The 20923-nt window shown below is 38.3% G+C and overlaps 1 protein-coding gene across 2 annotated transcripts in view; it reads left to right on the top strand.

Moving 5' to 3' along the window:
- LOC128642390 (mitochondrial import inner membrane translocase subunit tim16) overlaps window positions 1-20923 on the top strand; it is a 353230-nt gene that overhangs the window by 14333 nt on the left and 317974 nt on the right. For both annotated transcript variants that reach the window (XM_053695146.1, XM_053695144.1), the window contains exons 4-6: window positions 1949-2019; window positions 16964-17141; window positions 20208-20284. In XM_053695146.1, coding sequence (XP_053551121.1) covers window positions 1949-2019; window positions 16964-17141; window positions 20208-20284 — 326 coding nt within the window. The remainder of the gene's footprint in view (window positions 1-1948; window positions 2020-16963; window positions 17142-20207; window positions 20285-20923) is intronic.

Below are 20923 nucleotides of genomic sequence, written 5' to 3'. Positions count from 1 at the left end.
AAGTATTGATCTAGGCCCATTTGGTATATTTCATGCCACCATTTCACCGCCAAATGCGATCAAAAACGTTAAATTTTTCACAATTTTAGGTTTCTCACTGAAATCATTTACAAACAGCTTGTGCAATTATGGCACAAATGGTTGTAAATGCTTCTCTGGGATCCCCTTTGTTCAGAAATAGCAGACATATATGGCTTTGGCGTTGCTTTTTGGTACTTAGAAGGCCGCTAAATGCCACTGCGCATCACACGTGTATTATGGCTAGCAGTGAAGGGGTTAATTAGGTAGCTTGTAGGGAGCTTGCAGGGTAAAGTTTTAGCTTTAGTGTAGAGCTCAGCCTCCCACCTGAAACATCAGACCCCCTGATCCCTCCCAAACAGCTCTCTTCCCTCCCCACCCCACAATTGTCCCTGCCATCTTAAGTACTGGCAGCAACTCTGCCAGTACTAAAATAAAAGGTATATTTAGGCTTTTTTTTTTTTAAAGCATATTTACATATGCTGATGTGTAGGACCCCCCCTTAGCCCCCAACCTGACTGATCCCCCACCAAACAGCTCTCTAACCCTCCCCCTCTGCCTTAATAGGCGCCATCTTGGGTACTGGCAGCTGTCTGCCAGTACCCAGTTTAGAATAAACTGGGTACTGATCTCTCCCAAACAGCTCTCTTCCCTCCCCACCCCACAATTGTCCCTGCCATCTTAAGTACTGACAGCAACTCTGCCAGTACTAAAATAAAAGGTATATTTAGGCTTTTTTTTTTTTAAAGCATATTTACATATGCTGATGTGTAGGACCCCCCCTTAGCCCCCAACCTGACTGATCCCCCACCAAACAGCTCTCTAACCCTCCCCCTCTGCCTTAATAGGCGCCATCTTGGGTACTGGCAGCTGTCTGCCAGTACCCAGTTTAGAATAAAATTGTTTTTTTATTTTTAATTTTTCCCATTTTCTGTAGTGTAGCTCCCCCCCTAGCAAAGACCAACCCCCCACCCCCTCCTAGATACCTTCGATTGTTTTATTTTAATCATTAAAATACCCCTTTCTCCCACTTATACAACCAAAACTTTTCTGTAGTGTAGCTGTTCCCACCCGCACGCGCCCGTGCGCACCCCCATCGGCCTTGCCCCCGATCCCGCCCCCCTCTACATTACCCGGCCCATCGATGGCCGCCCACCCGCCTCCCAAGTCGGCTCCTACCCACCAACGATACCGGCCATCGATGTCCGGTGCAGAGAGGGCCACAGAGTGGCTCTCTCTGCATCGGATGGCCAAGGGGTGTTATTGCAGGATGCCTCGATATCGAGGCATCCTGCAATAACCGGAAAGCGGCTGGAAGCGAGCAAGATTGCTTCCAGCCGCTTTAAACCCCTAATGTCGTACAGGGTACGTCGCTGGTCTTTTAAGACCAGGTTGTGTGCGACGTACCCTGTACGACATGCGTCGTTAAGGGGTTAAAAATGGCTACAATTTCAGCCGGGTGGTGCGCACGCTAAAAAAGTCCTGAGGGGAACACTGCTTTAAAGGGATAGTAAACCCCAACATTTTCTTTTATGATTCAGATAGAACATACAGTTTTGAACAACTTTCCAATTTAATTCTATTATCAAATTTTCTTCATTTTCTTGTTATCCATTGCTGAAGGGACAGAATTGCACTACTGACAGGAAACTGAAAATATCTATTTAGCCAATCACAAGAGACAAATGTGTGCAGGCACCAATCAGCAGCAGCTCCCCCTAGTGTAGGATATGTGCGTATTCATTTTTTAACAAGGGATATTAAGAGAACAAAGCAAATTTGAAAAAAGAAGTGAATTTAAAAGTGTCTTAAAATAACCTGCTCTATCTGACTCATGCAAGTTTAATTTTGGCTTTCCCATCCCTTTAATTTCTCTCTCTCGTTTTTCCCCAGTCTTCCTCTCCTGCTAATAATTCCATTTCTCTCTCAGATTTGGTGACAGACTTTGCGTTCTCTCCATTTGACGAAAATCTTTTGGTGACTGGATCTTCTGATCAAACCGTGAGTTACAATTTTGTAGTTGGCAATACCCTGTGTCCCTCCCTGTAACCCTTCGCTGTCCTCTCATTTGCAATGGTCAATTGCACTTGGAATAATATTTACAGTCTTACCAAAGACTTGCGCACATTTAAAGCAAGATAACTCTCCGTGTACTTTTTTACCTCATATCTTAAAAAAAGGCCAGCAAAGAACTGTACTATGTGGCAGTCAAGGCATTAAAGGGACATTAAAACTAAACATGTAATCTTCCATAAAATGTTTAATTATGCACAGTGTAAAAATGCAATGCACTCTAATTATTTATTTTAACTGTATTTTCTGTAATTAAATAAAAAAAAAAAATACTTTTTTTTTCCACTGGAGTATATTCCATGGAAGCTGTCTTTGTCAGCCATTAAGCAATTGGTCCTGTGGGTCAGCTGGACACAAACAGACATTTCCTGTTATTGTCAATGCATAATGAAAATCTTTTACATTTTTTTTTTTTTTTTTTTAAATCCCCAAAAAGTTAATTGGAGTTTACTGTGAACAAGAGAATTCCCCCAAAATGTATCAGTAAATAATTCTCTCTTTCCTTCTCTCTTTCCTTCTCTTTTTATTTCCTTCTCTTTTTCCTTCTCTTTTTCCTTCTCTTTTTCTTTCCTTATCTCTTTCCTTCTCTTTTTATTTCCTTATCTCTTTCCTTCCCTTATCTCTTTCCTTCTCTTTTTCTTTCCTTCTCTTTTTCTTTCCTTCTCTTTTTCTTTCCTTCTCTTTTTCTTTCCTTCTCTTTTTCTTTCCTTCTCTTTTTCTTTCCTTCTCTTTTTCTTTCCTTCTCTTTTTCTTTCCTTATCTCTTTCCTTTTCTTTTTCTTTCCTTCTCTTTTTCTTTCCTTATCTCTTTCCTTCTCTTTTTCTTTCCTTCTCTTTTTCTTTCCTTCTCTTTTTCTTTCCTTCTCTTTTACTTTCCTTCTCTTTTTCTTTCCTTCTCTTTTTCTTTCCTTCTCTCTTTCCTTATATCTTTCCTTCTCTTTTTCTTTCCTTATCTCTTTCCTTCTCTCTTTCCTTCTCTTTTTCCTTCTCTTTTTCCTTCTCTTTTTCTTTCCTTCTCTTTTTCCTTCTCTCTTTCCTTCTCTTTTTCTTTCCTTCTCTCTTTCCTTCTCTTTTTCTTTCCTTCTCTTTTTCCTTCTCTTTTTCCTTCTCTTTTTCTTTCCTTATCTCTTTCCTTCTCTTTTTATTTCCTTCTCTCTTTCCTTCTCTCTTTCCTTCTCTCTTTCCTTCTCTCTTTCCTTCTCTCTTTCCTTCTCTCTTTCCTTCTCTCTTTCCTTCTCTCTTTCCTTCTCTCTTTCCTTCTCTCTTTCCTTCTCTCTTTCCTTCCTTATCTTTCCTTCCTTATCTTTCCTTCTCTTTTTCTTTCCTTATCTTTCTCTTTTTCCTTCTCTCTTTGCTTCTCTCTTTGCTTCTCTCTTTGCTTCTCTCTTTGCTTCTCTCTTTCCTTCTCTCTTTCCTTCTCCTTTTCCTTCTCTTTGTCTTCCCTTTATCTCTTTCCTTCTCTTTTTTTCTTTTCTTCCTTTTCTCTCTTTTCCACAAAAAAGTATATTACTTTTTTTTTTTTTTACTACATATTATTAAGGGGCTATGACACTCAAATATGTTCTTTATGAATTAAGATAGAGGTTGCAATTTTTCTTTTTTTTTTTTTTTCCATTTCACTTTTTATTGAGGTCAGATACAATAAATAATATGTAAATCAGAGCATAACAAGCACAAGAAAAAAAAATACATGGAAATAACATTTTTGATACGTGTCACTTTTGTCTATTACATCATAGAAATAGTATCTTGTCGTACCAGATTATATAAATAATAAATCATATTACCATGTTACATTAATTGTATTTGCTAACACGTATAGATTATATTAAACCTCATTTTCTTTTTCTTCCCATGGTTAACTTCCCCTTCACCCAAAAAAAAAAAAAAAAAAAAAAAAGAAAGGAAAGAAGTAACTTAAATCATATAACTAATCCATGCCCCCCCCAGCTCCAACCCCCACCCCCAGCCCCTACCACAGATTGAGCAACACCAATTCTGAGTTCCTGAAGGGAAAAATTAACATATCTATTTCATTAGTTGGATAGCCTTTGATAAAGACTGACCATTTCAGGAAAAAAAGTTTTATGTCTTCTTCATTGTCAATATTAGTGTCTCTTTGCTCGATCATACATTGTTTCTTCAAACAATTTTTTACCTCAGAGATTGAAGGAATCTTTGAGCCCTTCCAGTACTTGAGAATCAGGTATCTGGCAGCTAAGATTGTGAGGATAATTAATTTTTCTTGAGGTTGTTGCCGTGCTTCAAATTGAACACAGAAAATAATCTGTGTCAAAGTAAGTACCAGAGGAGCAGCCTCGATATTCTTGTTGAGCCAAAATTCAACTCTGTACCAGAATTGGCGTATTTTTGGACAATTCCATAGCATATGGACCAGATCCGCTGCCGCTAGGGAACACTTTGGACAAGCCTTAAATTCTGAATTATGTATTTTATAACCTAGGGCTGGGGTAAAATATGTTCTATGTAAGATTTTAAGGTGTGCTTCCCTCCACGTAGCAGAGAGAGTGGCCCTAGAAACTCGATCTATTGACCTCTGAACATTATTTGGCTCTATCGTTTCTGAGAGAATTAACCTGGACCAAGTCATTGCTATATGCTCCAGTAAGGGAGTTCCCTTATTGGCATTAAGAAGTGCATAACAGGGAGTGATTGACATACGTCCAGCTTTTATCAAAGTCAACCATTTTTCAAATTCTCCTAGGGTCCATGACCAATTTGAGTTCCTAGTAATCTTTAGTCCATAGTGCCTGAGTTGCAAATATGCAAAAAATTCTTTATGTGAAAGGTTGAATTCATTTTTTAATTGTTCAAATGTTTTTATGACATTTGAGTCATTTTCAAATATTTGTTTGACTTTTGCCAATCCTAGATGGGACCATCTGTCAAATACAGCCAATTCCAAGCCAGGCCGAAATCTTGGATTTCCTTTTATTGGTAAGTGCTGGGACACGCCACAATCCAATCCTAGAGTAGATCCTATTCTCCACCAGGCTTTGATCGGGTTCAGAATGCTTTTAAGCTTTTTAATTTCAGGGGGTAAAGACTTAGGTGGACAATGCACCAAACCAGTAAGAGAATACGGGTGACAGATATTCGATTCTAATAAAATGTTTGTAACATAATCTTTGGAGAGAATCCAATCCGATACTGTTCTTGCAAGAAAAGACATATTATATTGCCTAATATCTGGCAAAGCTAGACCCCCATGTTCCCTTGCCAAGGTTAATTTTGTTAGAGAAATTCTCGCCTTTTTTCCCTGCCAAAGAAATTTCCCAACTGCCCTATTTAACAACCTAATGTCTTTTCCGTACAAAATTAGTGGGGTGTTTTGTAATATGTACAAGAGTTTCGGAAAAAGGATCATTTTGTAGAGGGCTATTCTCCCAGATAGTGAAATGGGTAATCCTTGCCAAGATTTCAGCCTCTCACAAATCATTGTTAATATGGGTATTATATTAGCTTTGTACAAATCAGTGAAACTTACTGGTATATTAATACCCAGGTATTTAAATGAATCAGAGACCTCTTTAAACGGACTGTCTTTGATTGATTCCCTATTTTTATTTAGCCAAAATAATTCCGATTTGGAAGTGTTGACCATATACCCAGAAAAGGAGCCAAATTGTTGAATGATACTAAGCAGTTTAGATATATTTGACTTTGTGTTTGAAATATAAAGGAGAATGTCGTCCGCGTAGAGTGCAGCCTTCATTTCATATTCACCCAAATTAATGCCCTCGATGCTCTGTCTAATCTTTATTGCAAGAGACTCTATGGAAATGTCAAAAAGAAGGGGAGACAGAGGACACCCCTGGCGCGTTCCCCTTTCAATTGCAATATCTGAGGATAATGAGTTATTAATTATTAGTCTGGTGGATGGGCATGTGTATAGGTTGTGAATAAAACTAACAAAATTATCCCTAAACCCAAATTTGCCTAAAGAGGTAAACAAGTGACTAAAATAAACTGAATCGAATGCCTTGGCCGCATCGATGGCAACTATTGCAGAGTCCCTCTTACCCGCTGTCTCTCTCTCTCTTGTTTGAAAATACTCTGTCATCAAGAGAACCTCCCTGATTTTGGAAGCTGAGTTACGACCATGCATGAATCCCGCTTGATCCTTGTGAATAATATGTGGGAGGCAGCCTTGAAGCCTACATGCCAGAATTGAGGCAAGGATCTTGTAGTCCGAATTCAAGAGAGCTATCGGTCGATAAGATCCCTTGTGACTGGGGTCCTTGCCACCCTTTAAGAGCAAAGTTGTAAAAGAGGCTGAGAAGCCAGCTGGTATAGCATTACCTTCAATAAAGAATTGATTATATGTTTTACATAAATATGGAGCTATCTCTGAAGTTAGAATTTTATATACCTCGTTAGGAAGACCATCTGGTCCTGCTGCTTTATTCGTTGCTGACTCAAGAATCGTTTTACTGACTTCCTCATTGGAAATCGGGCTATTCAGAATGGAGTTCATTTCTGCTGTGATTGAGGGACATTTTACCTGGCCCCAGAATTGACTGGACTGAGATGTATCTGTAGTTTTTGCAGAATACAGATCTCTGTAATACTCCGAAAAAGCCTCTAGAATGTCTTCGGTTTTAACCAGTGGTTTCCCTTGGTGAAGGATTTTTTCAATCATAGGAGGCTTATTATCACTCTTGGCTAACTTAGCTAATAGTTTACCAGATTTGTTACCAAACCGATAAAGCTTGGCCTGAAACCTCAGTTCTCTCTGTGTTTCCACTAGTAATGCCATAGCATCTCTTTCACTCTTGGCTTTTATATATTTAGCCCAATGGAAGGGTGTATTTTGTAGTAGATACCGATTATATGCATTAATCACAGAGTTTGTGACCTCTCTCTCTCTCTCTCTCTCTCTCTCTCTCTCTCTCTTTTTTTCAGTTTTTTAGATATCATAGCAGCATAAGCCGTTAATTCACCTCTGAGGACTGCTTTGGCAGCTCCCCAGAATATTTCTGGGCGGTCAACAAATTCAGAGTTAAAATGAAGATACTCCTTAAATTTATTGGTCAGATGGTTCTTAAATTTAGAATCATTGACCAAATAATACGGGAATCTAAATCTTGTGGAAAAATTTATGGATCTGTTTAGCTGTAATTCCAAAAAAATAGGAGAGTGATCTGATAGAATTACAGAGTTTATTCCTGCAGTAATTTTCATTGTACATAATCTAACATCAGTTAGGAAAAGATCTATTCGGGATAGGGTTTTATGAGCCCTAGAAAGGCAAGTGTATTCTTGGACATCGGGATGTTGAATCCTCCAGATGTCTTTGACAGCTAAATTCTGGAATAAGGTTTTAAATATTTTTGTTTCAAGATTATCTCTTTTTTGTTTAACTTGTTTGTTGGTTTTCCGAAGCCTATCTAGAGGAGATTGCGGCGCCATATTAAAGTCGCCTCCTAATACCACATAGCCTTCTGAGTAAATTAGTATTTTGGATTGAAGCGTGTCCCAAAACTCATAATCTAGGGTGTTAGGTGCGTATATATTACAAAGAGTAAATAACTGGTCTTGAATTTTGATTTTTATCATCGCATATCTCCCCTCGGGATCCCTTTCAGAATGGATTAACTCGTATCCCAATCTCTTTCCAATCAATATGGCTACCCCTCTTTTTTTCCCAAAACTGGGAGAGGCAACAACCTCTTTCACCCAGGAGCCTTTCAATTTTTTGACTTCGTCTATATTCAAGTGTGTTTCTTGCAGGAATGCAAGATCTGCCTGCATTTTTCTTAGGTGAGAGACGATTGCTTTCCTTTTAGTGGGGGTCGAGATACCACCTATATTCCATGATATAATTTTGACTTTGTCTGGTCTTTTAATCATTTTTTATCCTGAAATAGGGCAAATATAACAGAGGGCGGGAGCAGGGGCAAGAGCAGGGGGGGGGATAAAAAAAAAAAAAAAGGGGAAAAAACCCCACAGTGTCTCCACAGTGTCTCAATTCAATGGTCCTCTAGTGAGGACTGCTTTATTTTGAGAAAACCCATTTCAGTTCTAATAGAGGCTTATTAAGCTAGTTGTAATTAGTTTATTGCTTTCTATCTGTGCACTGTTTGTGTTGTAGATTCTAATTCCGAACAAAATTTTTCGGCTTCACAGGCATTTTCGAAAAAATAAACCTTATCCCTGACAATTATTCTGAGTTTATGTGGGTATAATATTGTCGCTTTGTATCCTTTTTGTATCAGTTCTGTGCATATTGGTGCCAATTCTTTCCTCCTAGAGGCTGTCTCAACTGAGAAGTCTTGAAACAGGAGAATTTTGGCTCCGTCTAGACTGATTGGTTGTTTCTTTCTGAATTGTTGGAGTATATTAGTTTTGTCAAGATAATTTAAAAAGCGCACAATTACTGGTCTGGGCCTGTTTGTTTTATTATCAGTCGAGGGTGGACCTACTCTATGAGCCCTTTCTATTATTATATGGGAGGTAGGCAATTCTAAAAGTTGTACTAGGGTCTGGGTAACAAATAAGGAGAGATCTTCATATTTTTTGCCCTCAGGTATTCCAATAATCCTTATATTGTTCCTTCGAGATCTATTTTCGAGATCCTCAACTTTTAACATTAGTTTTTGAATTTTGGAGTTGGTTTCTTCTAGATTAGAACTATGCGAAGTAGTAAGATCTTCTAGATCCGAAACCCTCTGTTCTGCCTCTTGTAATCTATGTGAGAATTGCCTTATTTCGTGTGAGAGTTGAGCTATGTCCTGTTTTATCTCAGATCTCAGAGTTTCAAATTTGGGAGTCAAAGCTTCAAGTATGTTGGAAACCAAATTTTGAGTGTTAAGGGCCTCTGTAGCAGGGTTAATAGTAGATGTAGTAATATCTGTTATATTTTCTGGGACTCCTTTAGTTTTTTTGTCCTTATATCTGCCTGCCATGCTTGGAGAAGTAGTTTTAAGAGAAGTATTTAAAAATCTGTCCATAGGACAGAAGGGAGCTAGGTGGGGGAAGTGAGTGACTAAATACGTGAAGCTTGTGAGTTATGGACCTGAAGATCAGAGTGTGGGACGTGGTTATATTAGTGTGATAAAGTGTAATGTGATTGTGCAGTAGGGTGATTTATTATAAAGTATTGATGTGGAGGGGAAAGGGGAGGGTGTAGTGAATTGAAGGGAGGTGAGGTCTATATTATTAACCTGTGAAAAAAAAACCCAAAAAGAAAAAAAACATGAAAAATGATTTGTGTAGGTGCCAACAGTGATTGTGTGGAGAAGAAAAAAAAAAAAAAACAAAGGAAGAAAACCAAGACTAGAACAGTGGTCTACAAGGGATGTGAGTTGTTAAGTAATAATACAACTATTCTACCAAGCAATGGCAAGGTTGAGTCCAGACAGCCTGGTGTTGCCTACCCCGCACTGACTAGTAAGGGTTAAAAAACTCTTAAGTTACCACTTGTTGACTCCAAACAGGACACAGAAGTTCCTGAATTAGATCATAGATTAGTTGGGCAGGTTTTTATAGTATAACTTTTTCTAATGTCCTAGAAAAAGGTTTTATATAGAGAAAGGGCTGGGTGTAGGGATGATTATTTAAGATGCCTAATTTATGGAGTCACTAAATCCTTAAATTAATCCTCTCTTCCTTGCCAATTTGCAGCTAAGGCCAGTCAATTATATGTAGGTTAGAATGAGGTATTTATATGCAACAACAACTTAATAGTTATAGTAATAAGGAGGTATTCAGGGAAAACTGTATTTTTAGGCTTAAAATTCACTAGGGAATTTAGCTTAATATTCTGAGAGCAGTTGGTAGTTATGATTACAGGGATATTCTTATCCCGACCTTAGTTAGAAATATTCAGTGAAGCAGTATTTTTCTATTTACCAATACCCTTGTGATTACAGCAATGAATCAGGCATATTAATATTTTCTAGAGGAAAAAAAAGCAGTTGTTAAATTTATGGCATTGAAGCTCGAATTTAGATTTTTGTAGTAGTATATATATATATCAGCTTTCCTATTCCTACCCCTTTTTCAGGAACAAAAGTGGAGCTACGGTACAATTACTTGTTTCCCTATGGCCAGCATACCTTTAACAAACAAGAAACACAAGGGGGGAAACGAAGTAGTAGTATATTAAGATTACTGGGATATATTTCTCCAGTACTTCAATTCCCTCCTTCCTTCCCTGTTCCTATTCCCCCTCCCTATACACAGGGGGGCACGTTCAATATAGTAGATGTCTTATATCTTTGCCAACTATATGTATAAAGTTTATGTACAGCAGTGAAATGACATAAGAAATATCGTTTTTCCTTAAACAGTTTTTAAAGATAAAGCAGTATTCAAGGGGAGCTGCCTGTTTAATAGTAAAATCAACTAAGGCTTTATCCTATTAAGCAACCAATCCCTCAGATTAACCCTTTGCTGATATCCTGAAAAACAATAGGAAGTTTCAGTTGTACATATATACCTGGCCAGGCCTTAATAACAGGAACTTAGAAACTTTTAACCACAAACATATATTGGTTTCACAGATCCTGTCACTTTCAAAGTTAGAAGCAAACTGTGCCGCTGTAACTATTCCCCCATGACCCTGTAAGTTGTAATATATCTGTAGCATCAAAAAGAAAATACAAAGCAAGATATTGGTTAGCTAAGGTGCATAGGGTAGTCTTTCTCTGATGCTGCAAGACCCTCCTTTTTCTTCCCTTCCTCCTCTCCCCTTCGTTTAAGTCATGTAAGGCAAAAAAAAAAAGAGTCTGGTAAAAACGGGTAAGGGGGTTAGTGGCTCATGCAGATTTGTAAGAAATACACAGTTCCCCCTTTGTCCAATTAACTTCCTTATGTGTAAAAAGATGAGGAGGGTAGAGCAAGAGAAAAAAAAAAGGCCCCCAGGCCAGGGGAGGCAAACTTTATGAGCCTCTTTAATGCAGCTTTTATTCCAGAATCTAAAAAAAGTTCTGTCCAGTCAAGTTAAACGCAGCTTTTCAAATGTTTGTGTTAGATCACAATAGCTCCCTGATAGCCAAGTAACTTGCACCCCAATAGAATAAGAGTACCTTATACCATACACCGTAGTGAGATGGCAGCGACAGGTCCTGTAGCCCTGGCTTTCAGCTTCCCTCGGGTAATGCAGACATTGGCCCCTCTCAGAACAATCCGGAGCGTAGGCTGCGACACCCTCCAGAGCCCACTGGACAACGGTTTTCAGGCGGGGGCTGCCGAGATTCAAAAATGGATATATGAGAGACTGCGCCTGGAATCTAATCTTAAAGCTCCTTTACAGGTAATCTTCCCTATAATTACCGTATAAAAGTTACAAAGTATTAGAACAATATGGAGTAAAGGAGCGCTGTGAGCTAAATAAGATAGTCTGGAGACCTCTATATAATTTATCAAACGTACATTTATTTTTAAAAAAGAATTAAAAAAAGAATTAAAAAGTTTGTTGCATTAGTATATATTAGGGGCGTCTCCCCGAAATTAAAACAATTTTATATAAAAACAATACAGTATAAAGTGTTTCGAGTGATCCCTTTAAATAATTCCACCTTTCTATTTTGGTTATCTTATTCCACCTTAAATGATATGGTGCCGCAGCTGTAGTGGCTTTTTTCTTAGTCTTTCAATCACAAAGCAACAATGTCTCTTTTCATGATTCTATAAATTGTAATTATGTAGGTAACTTATCTTTACAATGTCTTTTGATGTTTTCTGTAATTTGTAGACTTGTCTGTAATACCGATATTTTTATTTACATATACGGATGGGCTTACCGGGTCTTCTGACACATCTGTGTCTGATGTAAATTTCTTGGGTGTCAAAACCTGATCCTCGCTCTTTGGTATCGAAACCTGGACCACGCTCCTGCGTGTATGGGTTTCTTTTACGCTGCCGGTTTGAAGCAACTTTCACCCCTGCAATCTGGGTTCTTTGTTTCCCGGGCAGCCTCCTGAGACAGGTAATCACAATGCACGCCTCCAGCGCGTGTATGGGAACTAGGACTTGAATTCGCAAACGGCCGTTTGTCTTAAACTGTCTTTCCCTCTCCTTTTTTCAAAGTGGGGTTAGTTTAATGGGTGTCCAGTTCTTTGTAGTGCCGAGATTCCACAAGCAGCAGCGGTGTGTGGAGCATACAGCTCGGCAGTCACTCCCGTTCCGTGTCAGTGGGTGGCCCAGCGTCAGTCGACCGACGTCACCAGCCGGCGTCTCAGTGATCCTTGTGTGCGCCTCCCGTTAGAAGCCGAGGAACAGCTGACAGGCTCCACTGCATCAATACCCCCAGGAAACAGGTAAAAGCGGGGTAAATTGAGAAAGACCAGGTAATTTCCTTGCACCGAGGTTAAATCAGGGGTCTAAGAAGAGGTACCCGTTCTTGACCTTTAGCCTGGAACTTTAGCTTAGGTCTCTGTGTCCAATACCCCTTTCACCTCCTCTCGCAGCACCGGTGGGAGGGGTGGGGGAGTACGTTTGTGGTTCCTAATCCTGGTGTGCAGTTACAGGGAGTCAAAGTTTGTAATGGCCAAGCACGATGCGTTGTAACTGCACCGCTATGGAGCCGGGGTCCGATAGTCCTTGGATGATTTTAGCCACCACCTTGGAACGAAGGTCGGCGCGAAATTAGCCGCCAATGGCTATAGTAGGAGTTTTTAGAGAGAGGTGCTCACAGCACGTCCTGCACACAGTCTCCTCCCCCCGGATCTCCAGAGCCAGAGAAAGCTGCGTCCTTAATCAGAGGTTGCAATTTTAAACAACTTTAAAATGTCCCCCTATTCTCTTTGTATCCTTTGTTGAAGGTGCAGCAATGCACTACTTGGAACTAGCTGAACACATCTGCTGAGCCATTGACAAGAGGCATATGTGCAGCCACCAATCAGCAGCTAGCTCCCAGTAGTAATTTGCTGCCCCTGAGCCTACCTATGTATGCTTTTCAACAAAGGTTTCCAAAAGAAGCAAGATAACTTTTAAAAGGGACAGTAAAGTCAAAACTAAGAGTTTTTTTATATATAAATTTCAGTGTTTATGGCCCTTTTACGTACTGGGAAGGAAAATCTAAGTAAATTGGAAAGTTGTTTAAAATTGTATGCTCTGTCTAAATCATGAATGCCTGATTTATGACTTTACTGTCCCTTTAACATTATGAGACATACTGACATGCTGCCTATTAGATATATAGATAGATACGTATAGTGCAGTGAATCCCAATATTAACATATATAACAGAGGAAGTCTAGCGCTCACTTGTAAGCACTCAGCTAAGATAGATTGAAAGCAAAACTGGAAGAGTTAGTTACTGCATCTGGACAAATGGGACAAACCCAGGTTCCATGTCAAGGTCTCTTCCAAAACCCCAGACTCTGGGGATGGTGCAGCTACCTGTGAGTGATATTGAGCACCCAGGGCTGTGCATGTTGCAGGGTCATTGGATGTGTATTCAGTCCAGTCTGAGAGTGCAGTCCCTTTCTGTGTTTTGTATATATATCTAGGGTGATTACATACTGTAAGTCTGTGCACCCTTCACTGATTCCTAGTTTGCTTGCTTGAGAGCTTGAATTGTTTGGCTGCATTAGGGACCCAGGTTTTGGGAAAGACCTTGACGTGGTACCTGGGCTTGTCCCATTTGGCCAGATGCGGTAACTAACTCTTTCAGTTTTGCTTTTAATCTTAGCTGAGTGCTTGCAAGTAAGTGCTGGACTTCCTCTGTGTGTTGTATTAAATTGTTTTGTAATTTTCCCTATGTCAGGGGTTAACTGCCTGTGACTCTGAAGACAGCACAGCTACCTGTGAGTGCTATTGAGCACCCAGGGCTGTACATGTTGCAGGGTCATAGGATGTGTACCCAGTCCAGTCTGAGAGTGCAGTAGTCTTCCATGTTTTGTGAATATATATATGTTTTCCTGAAAATGAAGTTTAAACTTCTGAAGGATTTATGGGCAAACTCCATGCCTCTCCTGTTTGTTTATTTTTTAAGTCTGCTGTCAAAATGTATATTTCTGTAGTCGTGAGTCATTTTATGTTCTGCGTAGTCTGACTCTTTAAATAAAAATAAAATGGTTAGTAGGTTTAAAGATCATTAGATAATGAGATAAGTCAAGATTTATAGACCTGAAATGAAGAGCAATAACAATTGTTCCCACGTAGGTTTATGCTAAATAAAGGTCCTGTATAAGCTTGTGTTATAAGATTGTGTTAAATAACTGGCATTTGAACAAAGCAATATGTATTCTCATGCTATGTTGCAAGTAGTAATTCACTTAAAGGGACAGCTTACTCCAGAATTATTATTGTTTAAAAAGATAGACAATCCCTTTATTACCCATTCCCCAGTTTTGCATAACCAACACAGTTATATTAATACACTGTTTACCTCTGTAATTACCTTTATAACTAAGCATCTGCAGACTGCCCCCTTTATTTCAGTTCTTTTCACAGGCTTGCATTTAAGCCAATCAGTGCTCCACATGAGTGAGCACAATGTTATCTATACGGCACACATGAACTAGCACTCTCTAACTGTGAAAAACTGTCAAAATGCACTGAGATAAGAGGCAGCCTTTAAAGGCTTATAAATTAGCATATGAGCCTACCTAGGTTTAGCTTTCAACTAAGAATACCAAGAGAACAAACCAAATTTTGATGATAAAAGTAAATTGGAAATTTGTTTAAAATTGCTGTCCTATCTGAATTATGTAACTTTAATTTTGAATAGACTGTCCCTTTAAAAGGATGTTAAACTAAAAGTGTATTCCCCCTAGTAAATGAATTCAAAGATACATGAAATCCCCCCAAAATATTTCATGTTATAAGCGCATCTTATGAAATTAACCACTTCATTTGTGATATATACTATGAAAATATAGTTAGCATTAATTTAAATGGCTATGAAAATAAAAATTAGACTTTCATGGCTTGTATAGTTCATGCAATTTACATCTATCAAATTTACTTCATTCTTTCGGAATCATTTGTTGAAAAGCATACTTAGGTAGACTAAGGAGAAATAGTGCTATACTGGGAGCTTGATAATGATTGGTGGTTACAAAAAAAAATGCCCCTTGTTATTGGGTCACCAGATGTGTTTAGCTAGCTCCCAGTAATGCATAGCTGTTTTGGAGCCGACTTTATGTGTTTGATTCCTTATCAGGAGTGTTTTTTGACCCCTTTAATGAAATGTAACATTACTTTTTTGTATATTAGTATAATTGTAACAAATAAAAAGCTGCACCCCATACAGTGTAAATGAAAATACTTATATATGTGAAGCACAAGACTCAAGGATTTTTAACTTCACTTTCAAAATATGTTTAAAAATAAAGTTTCCATAACTTTATTATAGTGTTTTAATGATCCAGTATACCATTTTAAAGGGACATCAAACACTAAATAAATTATAGATAGAATGATGCATTCAAACAAACAATTAGTCTTTAAATAACACGTGGACGTATTTTTTAAAGTTTCATCAGCTGTTAAAATAGGGACAAAATAAGTGTAAACTTTTAGTGTCTATAATACAATGGGAGCTGCCATGTTGTAACTTAGGTTACCTTCTGTGCTGTAGCCAATTAGGGACAGTTATAAATAGGTCACTAGAGTGTGCAACCAATGGCTGTGTAGAATATAACAATGTTCTGCACTTCCATTTCTAACAGGAACTGAAAAGCTCACAATTTCTGCATGACATTACAGGAAAAGGGGACAATATAAATAATGAAAGTATATTGCAGACTTTTTTATATATATGATTTATCATTTTATATTACAATCTCAAAGTTTTTAATGTCCCTTTAAGTTTCTGTGAAAATGGACCTACTGTAATATGTCTACCCCAGAGAGATTAACTATTAACTTGCAGAACACTTTTATAGTATTAAACATTATTGAGTAAATTGATAGCAATTTTTCATATCCTAAATCTCTTTATATTGATTTTGAAATTAGCAGACAATATGTTTCTGTACAACTGACTCTCGGGTCTCATCTACTGACTGACTGGTCTTTTTCTACAACACTATTGGTGGACAGAGACACACCCCTACAAGCTGAAAAAAATGTTTTATGTAGGACAGCAACATTTTGTTTAGAAAATGATAAGAAATAAAAAAAAAAACTTCTAAGACTTTTTTTTTTTTAAAGGGACAGTCTACACCAGAATTATTGTTTAAAAAGATAGATAATCCCTTTATTACCCATTCCCCAGTTTTGCATAACTAACACTGTTATAGAAATACACTTTTTACCTCTGTAATTACCTTGTATCTAAGCATCTTCTGACAGTTCCCTTATTTCAGTTCTTTTGACAGACTTGCATTTTAGCCAATCGGTGCTTACTCCTAGGTAACTTCATGTGCATGAGCTCAATGTTATCTATATGACACACATGAACAAACGCCCTGTAGTTTAAAGATTTGACAATTCCTTTATCACAAATTTCAAGTAAAAAATGGACATAAACCCACCAAATGTTTGTATGCATCAACTTTTTCCAATTTACTTCTATTATTTATTTTGCTTTGTTCTCTTAGTATCTGTTGTTGAAAAACATATCTAGGTAGGCTCAGCAGCAGCAAGGCACTACTGGGAGCTAGCTGCTGATTGGTGGATGTACTTATATGCCTCCTGTCATTGGCTTACCCAATGTGTTCAGCTAGCTCCCAGTAGTGCATTTTAACTCCTTCAACAAATGATACCAAGAGATTGAAGCAAATTTGGTAATAAAATGAAATTGGAAAGCTGTTTAAAATTGTATGTTCTGTCTGAATCATGAAAGAAAATGTTAGGATTTTATGTCCCTTTAAGACCATATAATCATATGCAGACGACATTTAAAAGGATTTTAATTCACTTACAGGGTAATGTCTGAACTTTTATTAATGCAGGTGAAGCTGTGGCACTTGTCTGAGCCTGGGGACTCCGGCACTCAGAGAGGGAGCCTCAGTGGAAATGGAGGGCAAGTGCGGGCACTGCAGTTCCACCCCTGTGCCGACAACCTTCTGGTTACTGCAGCTGGAAAGACGGCACAGATATGGGACATCTCCCGAGAGCAGACTTTGGCAGGTAAGTGGGATTACTGACAATGTGTATAAAGCAGCAGATTCCTACCTAGCCTGGGTGCTATTCTATGTTCTATTCTAGTTAAAGGGACAGTAAACTTTAAAAATAATGTTATATAATTCCGCACATAGTGCATTATTTTTAAAGTGGCAAGCTCCTGTAACATATGGCTTTTAGTATGTGTATCCAGTTAACCCTGACATGAACGGCACCTGTCGATAAAGCAGGCTATCATATGATTCAGCTTCAATATGAGAAAAACTCTGTTCGTGCTCTCCTGTATGCCAGACACAGGGGGCGATTTATCAAGCTGAGGCGGACAGTGGCGTATATACGCGCCCCTGTCCACCGCAGCTCGCCTCTGGCGGGCTAAATTCCCCTTGCGGTATTAAGTATTGCACACGAGCGATATTTTGTGCTCGCGTGCAATCCCGCTCCCTGCTCACGTACAGCCAATCACGTACGGGCAGGAGCTATCAAGCTCCCTGGTCGGACGAGACTGAGGAGATTGAATTTCTCCACCTTAGAGGTGACGAAGAGGTAAGGAAAATAAATACGGCGTGCAGGTTCTCTTGTGAGAACCTGCAGCCGTAGGGGGTTGAAAGGCTTGCAAAGCCTTTGATAAATCGACCTAACAGTCTGTTGTGTATGAAGCTGGGAAATTTCCTTACTGCAAGACAGGACAATAAATGAATGGTGGGAACATAAGCCAAGACAATGGGGCAGATTTATTAAGCAGCAAATGATGCTCATTCTGCGCGAGCCGGAAGACTCATCGGAATCGAGAGTTAAGAAGCAGCTGCTCCTTAACTCGTTTGACACTTCTGAGGTAGCCGACTGCAATCATCCCGATCAGATATGATCAGGATGAATGACACCCCCTGCTAGCGGCGTCTGAGAGATGAAAGCTAATAGCCCGATGTCGGTATAAGCCGAGAGGCAATTACCTAAAGTTTGGCTGTATGGAAGTAGGTGTATATGGATTACGGCTACGTGGCGAGCAAATGTTATGACGTCACAAAATGGTAAAATATTGCTGCTAGAGGATTTGAATCCCCGTTACCATTTGACACATGAACTGTGAATAAGTAAAGAGCGGTGGATGTATATATATAATCTATACCTTTGAATGTTGGAGAAATATAGTCCAATAGCGTGTAACGTTTGCACCACGTGACACGCTAGCCTGCTATTGAGGAAAACTGCACTTACCTTGGTGCGTTTGTTTTGATCTGCACATTACTTGGATAAATCCCCTGCAATGGTACTGTTCTGCTGTTTTAAGCTTTCCGTATCAGGACATTGTATGGACATTGAACCTGCCGCGATTGGTTCATGTACGGATAAGGCTGGTTCACATTCTATGTTGTTGTTGTGTTTGTAAGATGCATATGATGACTTTGGGGGATTTCATATGTATGTTTGAATTTTCTCCACCTGACGTATCCAATAATGATTTCTTATTAATAAATTTGTCATTTTTGATAAGAGTGCTGAAATCCCTTTCTTTGTAACAGGGTTTGACTATACCCTGTTCCATTTAACTTCTTTTGGTTTTTGAATATTTGTATTTAAAGGGTCTGCACCACTATGATATAAAAGCACTAGTTGTTAGTGATATTGCTTGTAATATATACAGTTTACATATCTCTCTCCATTATAACGATTTTATATTTTAAAGTTTACTGTCCCTTTAAGGAGAGATCTAAAACAGTCTGTGTCATTGTTGTAATGATTCAGACAGAGCATACAGTTTTAAAGAAACATACAAGTTTATTTCTGTTGTCAAATTTGCTTTGTTCTCATGTTATTCTTTGTTGAAGAGATATCTAGATAGGTAGCGTGCACATGTATGCAGTACTACATGACAGGACATAGTGCTGCCATCTAGTGCTCTTGCTAATGTATAACATTCTTGCAAAACTGCTGCCATATTGTTGCAGACACATGCACGCTCCTGAGATTCCCTACCGGCTTTTCAACAAAGGATACCTAGAAAACTAAGATAAATTCATAATAGAAGTAAATTGGAAAGTTGTTTGCATTGTATGCCCTATCTGAATCATGAAAGAAAATGTTTAGATTTTATGTCCCTTTAATAGAAATAATTGCAATATGTATTATTTATAATTTTAATTTTTTTTATTTATTTATTTAAAAAAAATATCATTTGTGCATTGTTGATTACTCCCTGTTACAGCCCCAGATGGGGCTGTAGTCTCTACTGGAAGGCAAAGGCATAGCTTTCCCTTTGAAGTGGTTGCTAGGGGACACGTGCACTAGCTACAGCCAATTTCTTGCCCATGCTCAGTAGAGGATTTTTACTGCAAAAATCATGTGATAGTAGAAATGTTATAATGGTAGCTCCCTAATATCACTAAAAACTGTGACTACATTTACCATTTCTAAGTGCTCATTTAGCAAGGAAACAAGTAAGTTGTTTGCTGTTTTTAACACAATCTGTTTCTTTTATGTTTAGTTTGACTTAACTTTTCTTTTTTTTTACTAAAGGAGCACACTGGTTCATATAATTTTAATAATCAGATTTTGTGTGACATGAACAACAGCCATTTATCTGATTTATTTGTTTCTGTTGTAGACAATCAAGTGTGTAAAACAACAAAATACCTCAGAGTTATCTCGGTACTATTCTGTTATTAAAGGGATATGAAAACCAAATTTTTTTTTCATGATTCAGATAGAGCAGCAACTTTCTAATTTACTCCAATTATCAATTTATCTTTGTTCTCTTGGTATCTTTATTTTTTGGTTCAGCACCTGGGTTGCGCTTGCTGATTAAGTGGCTAAATATAACCACTTATCAGCAAGCGCTACCCAGGTTCTGAACCAAAAATTGTCCGGCTCCTACATTTTTGCTTTTTCAAATAAAGAGTCTAAAAGAACGAAGATAATTGATAATCGGAGTAAATTAGAACGTTGCTTAAAATTGCTGATCTATCTGAATCATGAAAGGAAACATTTGAGTTTCATATCCCTTTAAGTGTTTGTTTGGCAGCACAAATTTTTTAAAAAATTTCAGCCAACAAATCCCCTCTTGCTCTATTTCAGCCGTTGATTCTCATGGGGATCACGTGCAGAGTGTGTGCTGGAGTCTGGACGGAGTACTGTTGGCGACGTCTTGCAAGGTAAGTACACAAAACATTCAGTCAAATTTTTACTTCCAAGCCCCTTTAAATATTTCGTACAGCAGATTTAGCTAAACTTTTTATGATTCGGGTAAAGTATATAATTATACAAATTCCAGTTTTACTTCTATCAAATTTACCTCTTTTTCATCATATCCTTTGTTTAAAGGTACATAATACTCATATGCTAAATCACTTGAAAGTTATGCCGATGTTCCGATGTAGACTTTATAGCCCTGTCATGAAAGGGTTAAGCTACTATCCATTAAAAAAACAACAATAAAACAATAGCCAATCAGCATCATCAGTGATTTGCTTTAATGTGATCTAATGAAATTTCGTAGTAAACTTCCTTAAACTGAGGAGGGAAATAACTTTACTGTGTTGCACTTGCCAGATGCACACTCCCTTACAAGTCCTGGGACTAGTATCCTGATTGGCTGCTTAAAGTTCCTTTTATAATGGGATGTGGCTACTGAAGAAATTTTGAGGTAAAATATCTTCCTTGTTTACGTAGAGATGTTCAGGTGATATTTTCTAGTCTGCTTTTTACAGCTACACTCTTCTTCCAGTTTTAAGGGACTCTATTAGCCATGCCTGCCGACTTCCCAAACATGCCCACAGTCCGCCTTAACTGAC

This window comes from Bombina bombina, chromosome 11 (assembly GCF_027579735.1).
Source record: "Bombina bombina isolate aBomBom1 chromosome 11, aBomBom1.pri, whole genome shotgun sequence".
In the NCBI taxonomy this organism is placed as follows: Eukaryota; Metazoa; Chordata; class Amphibia; order Anura; family Bombinatoridae; genus Bombina; species Bombina bombina.
The sequence above is the reverse complement of the archived record's forward strand: the minus strand, read 5'-3'. Positions and strand labels throughout refer to the sequence as shown.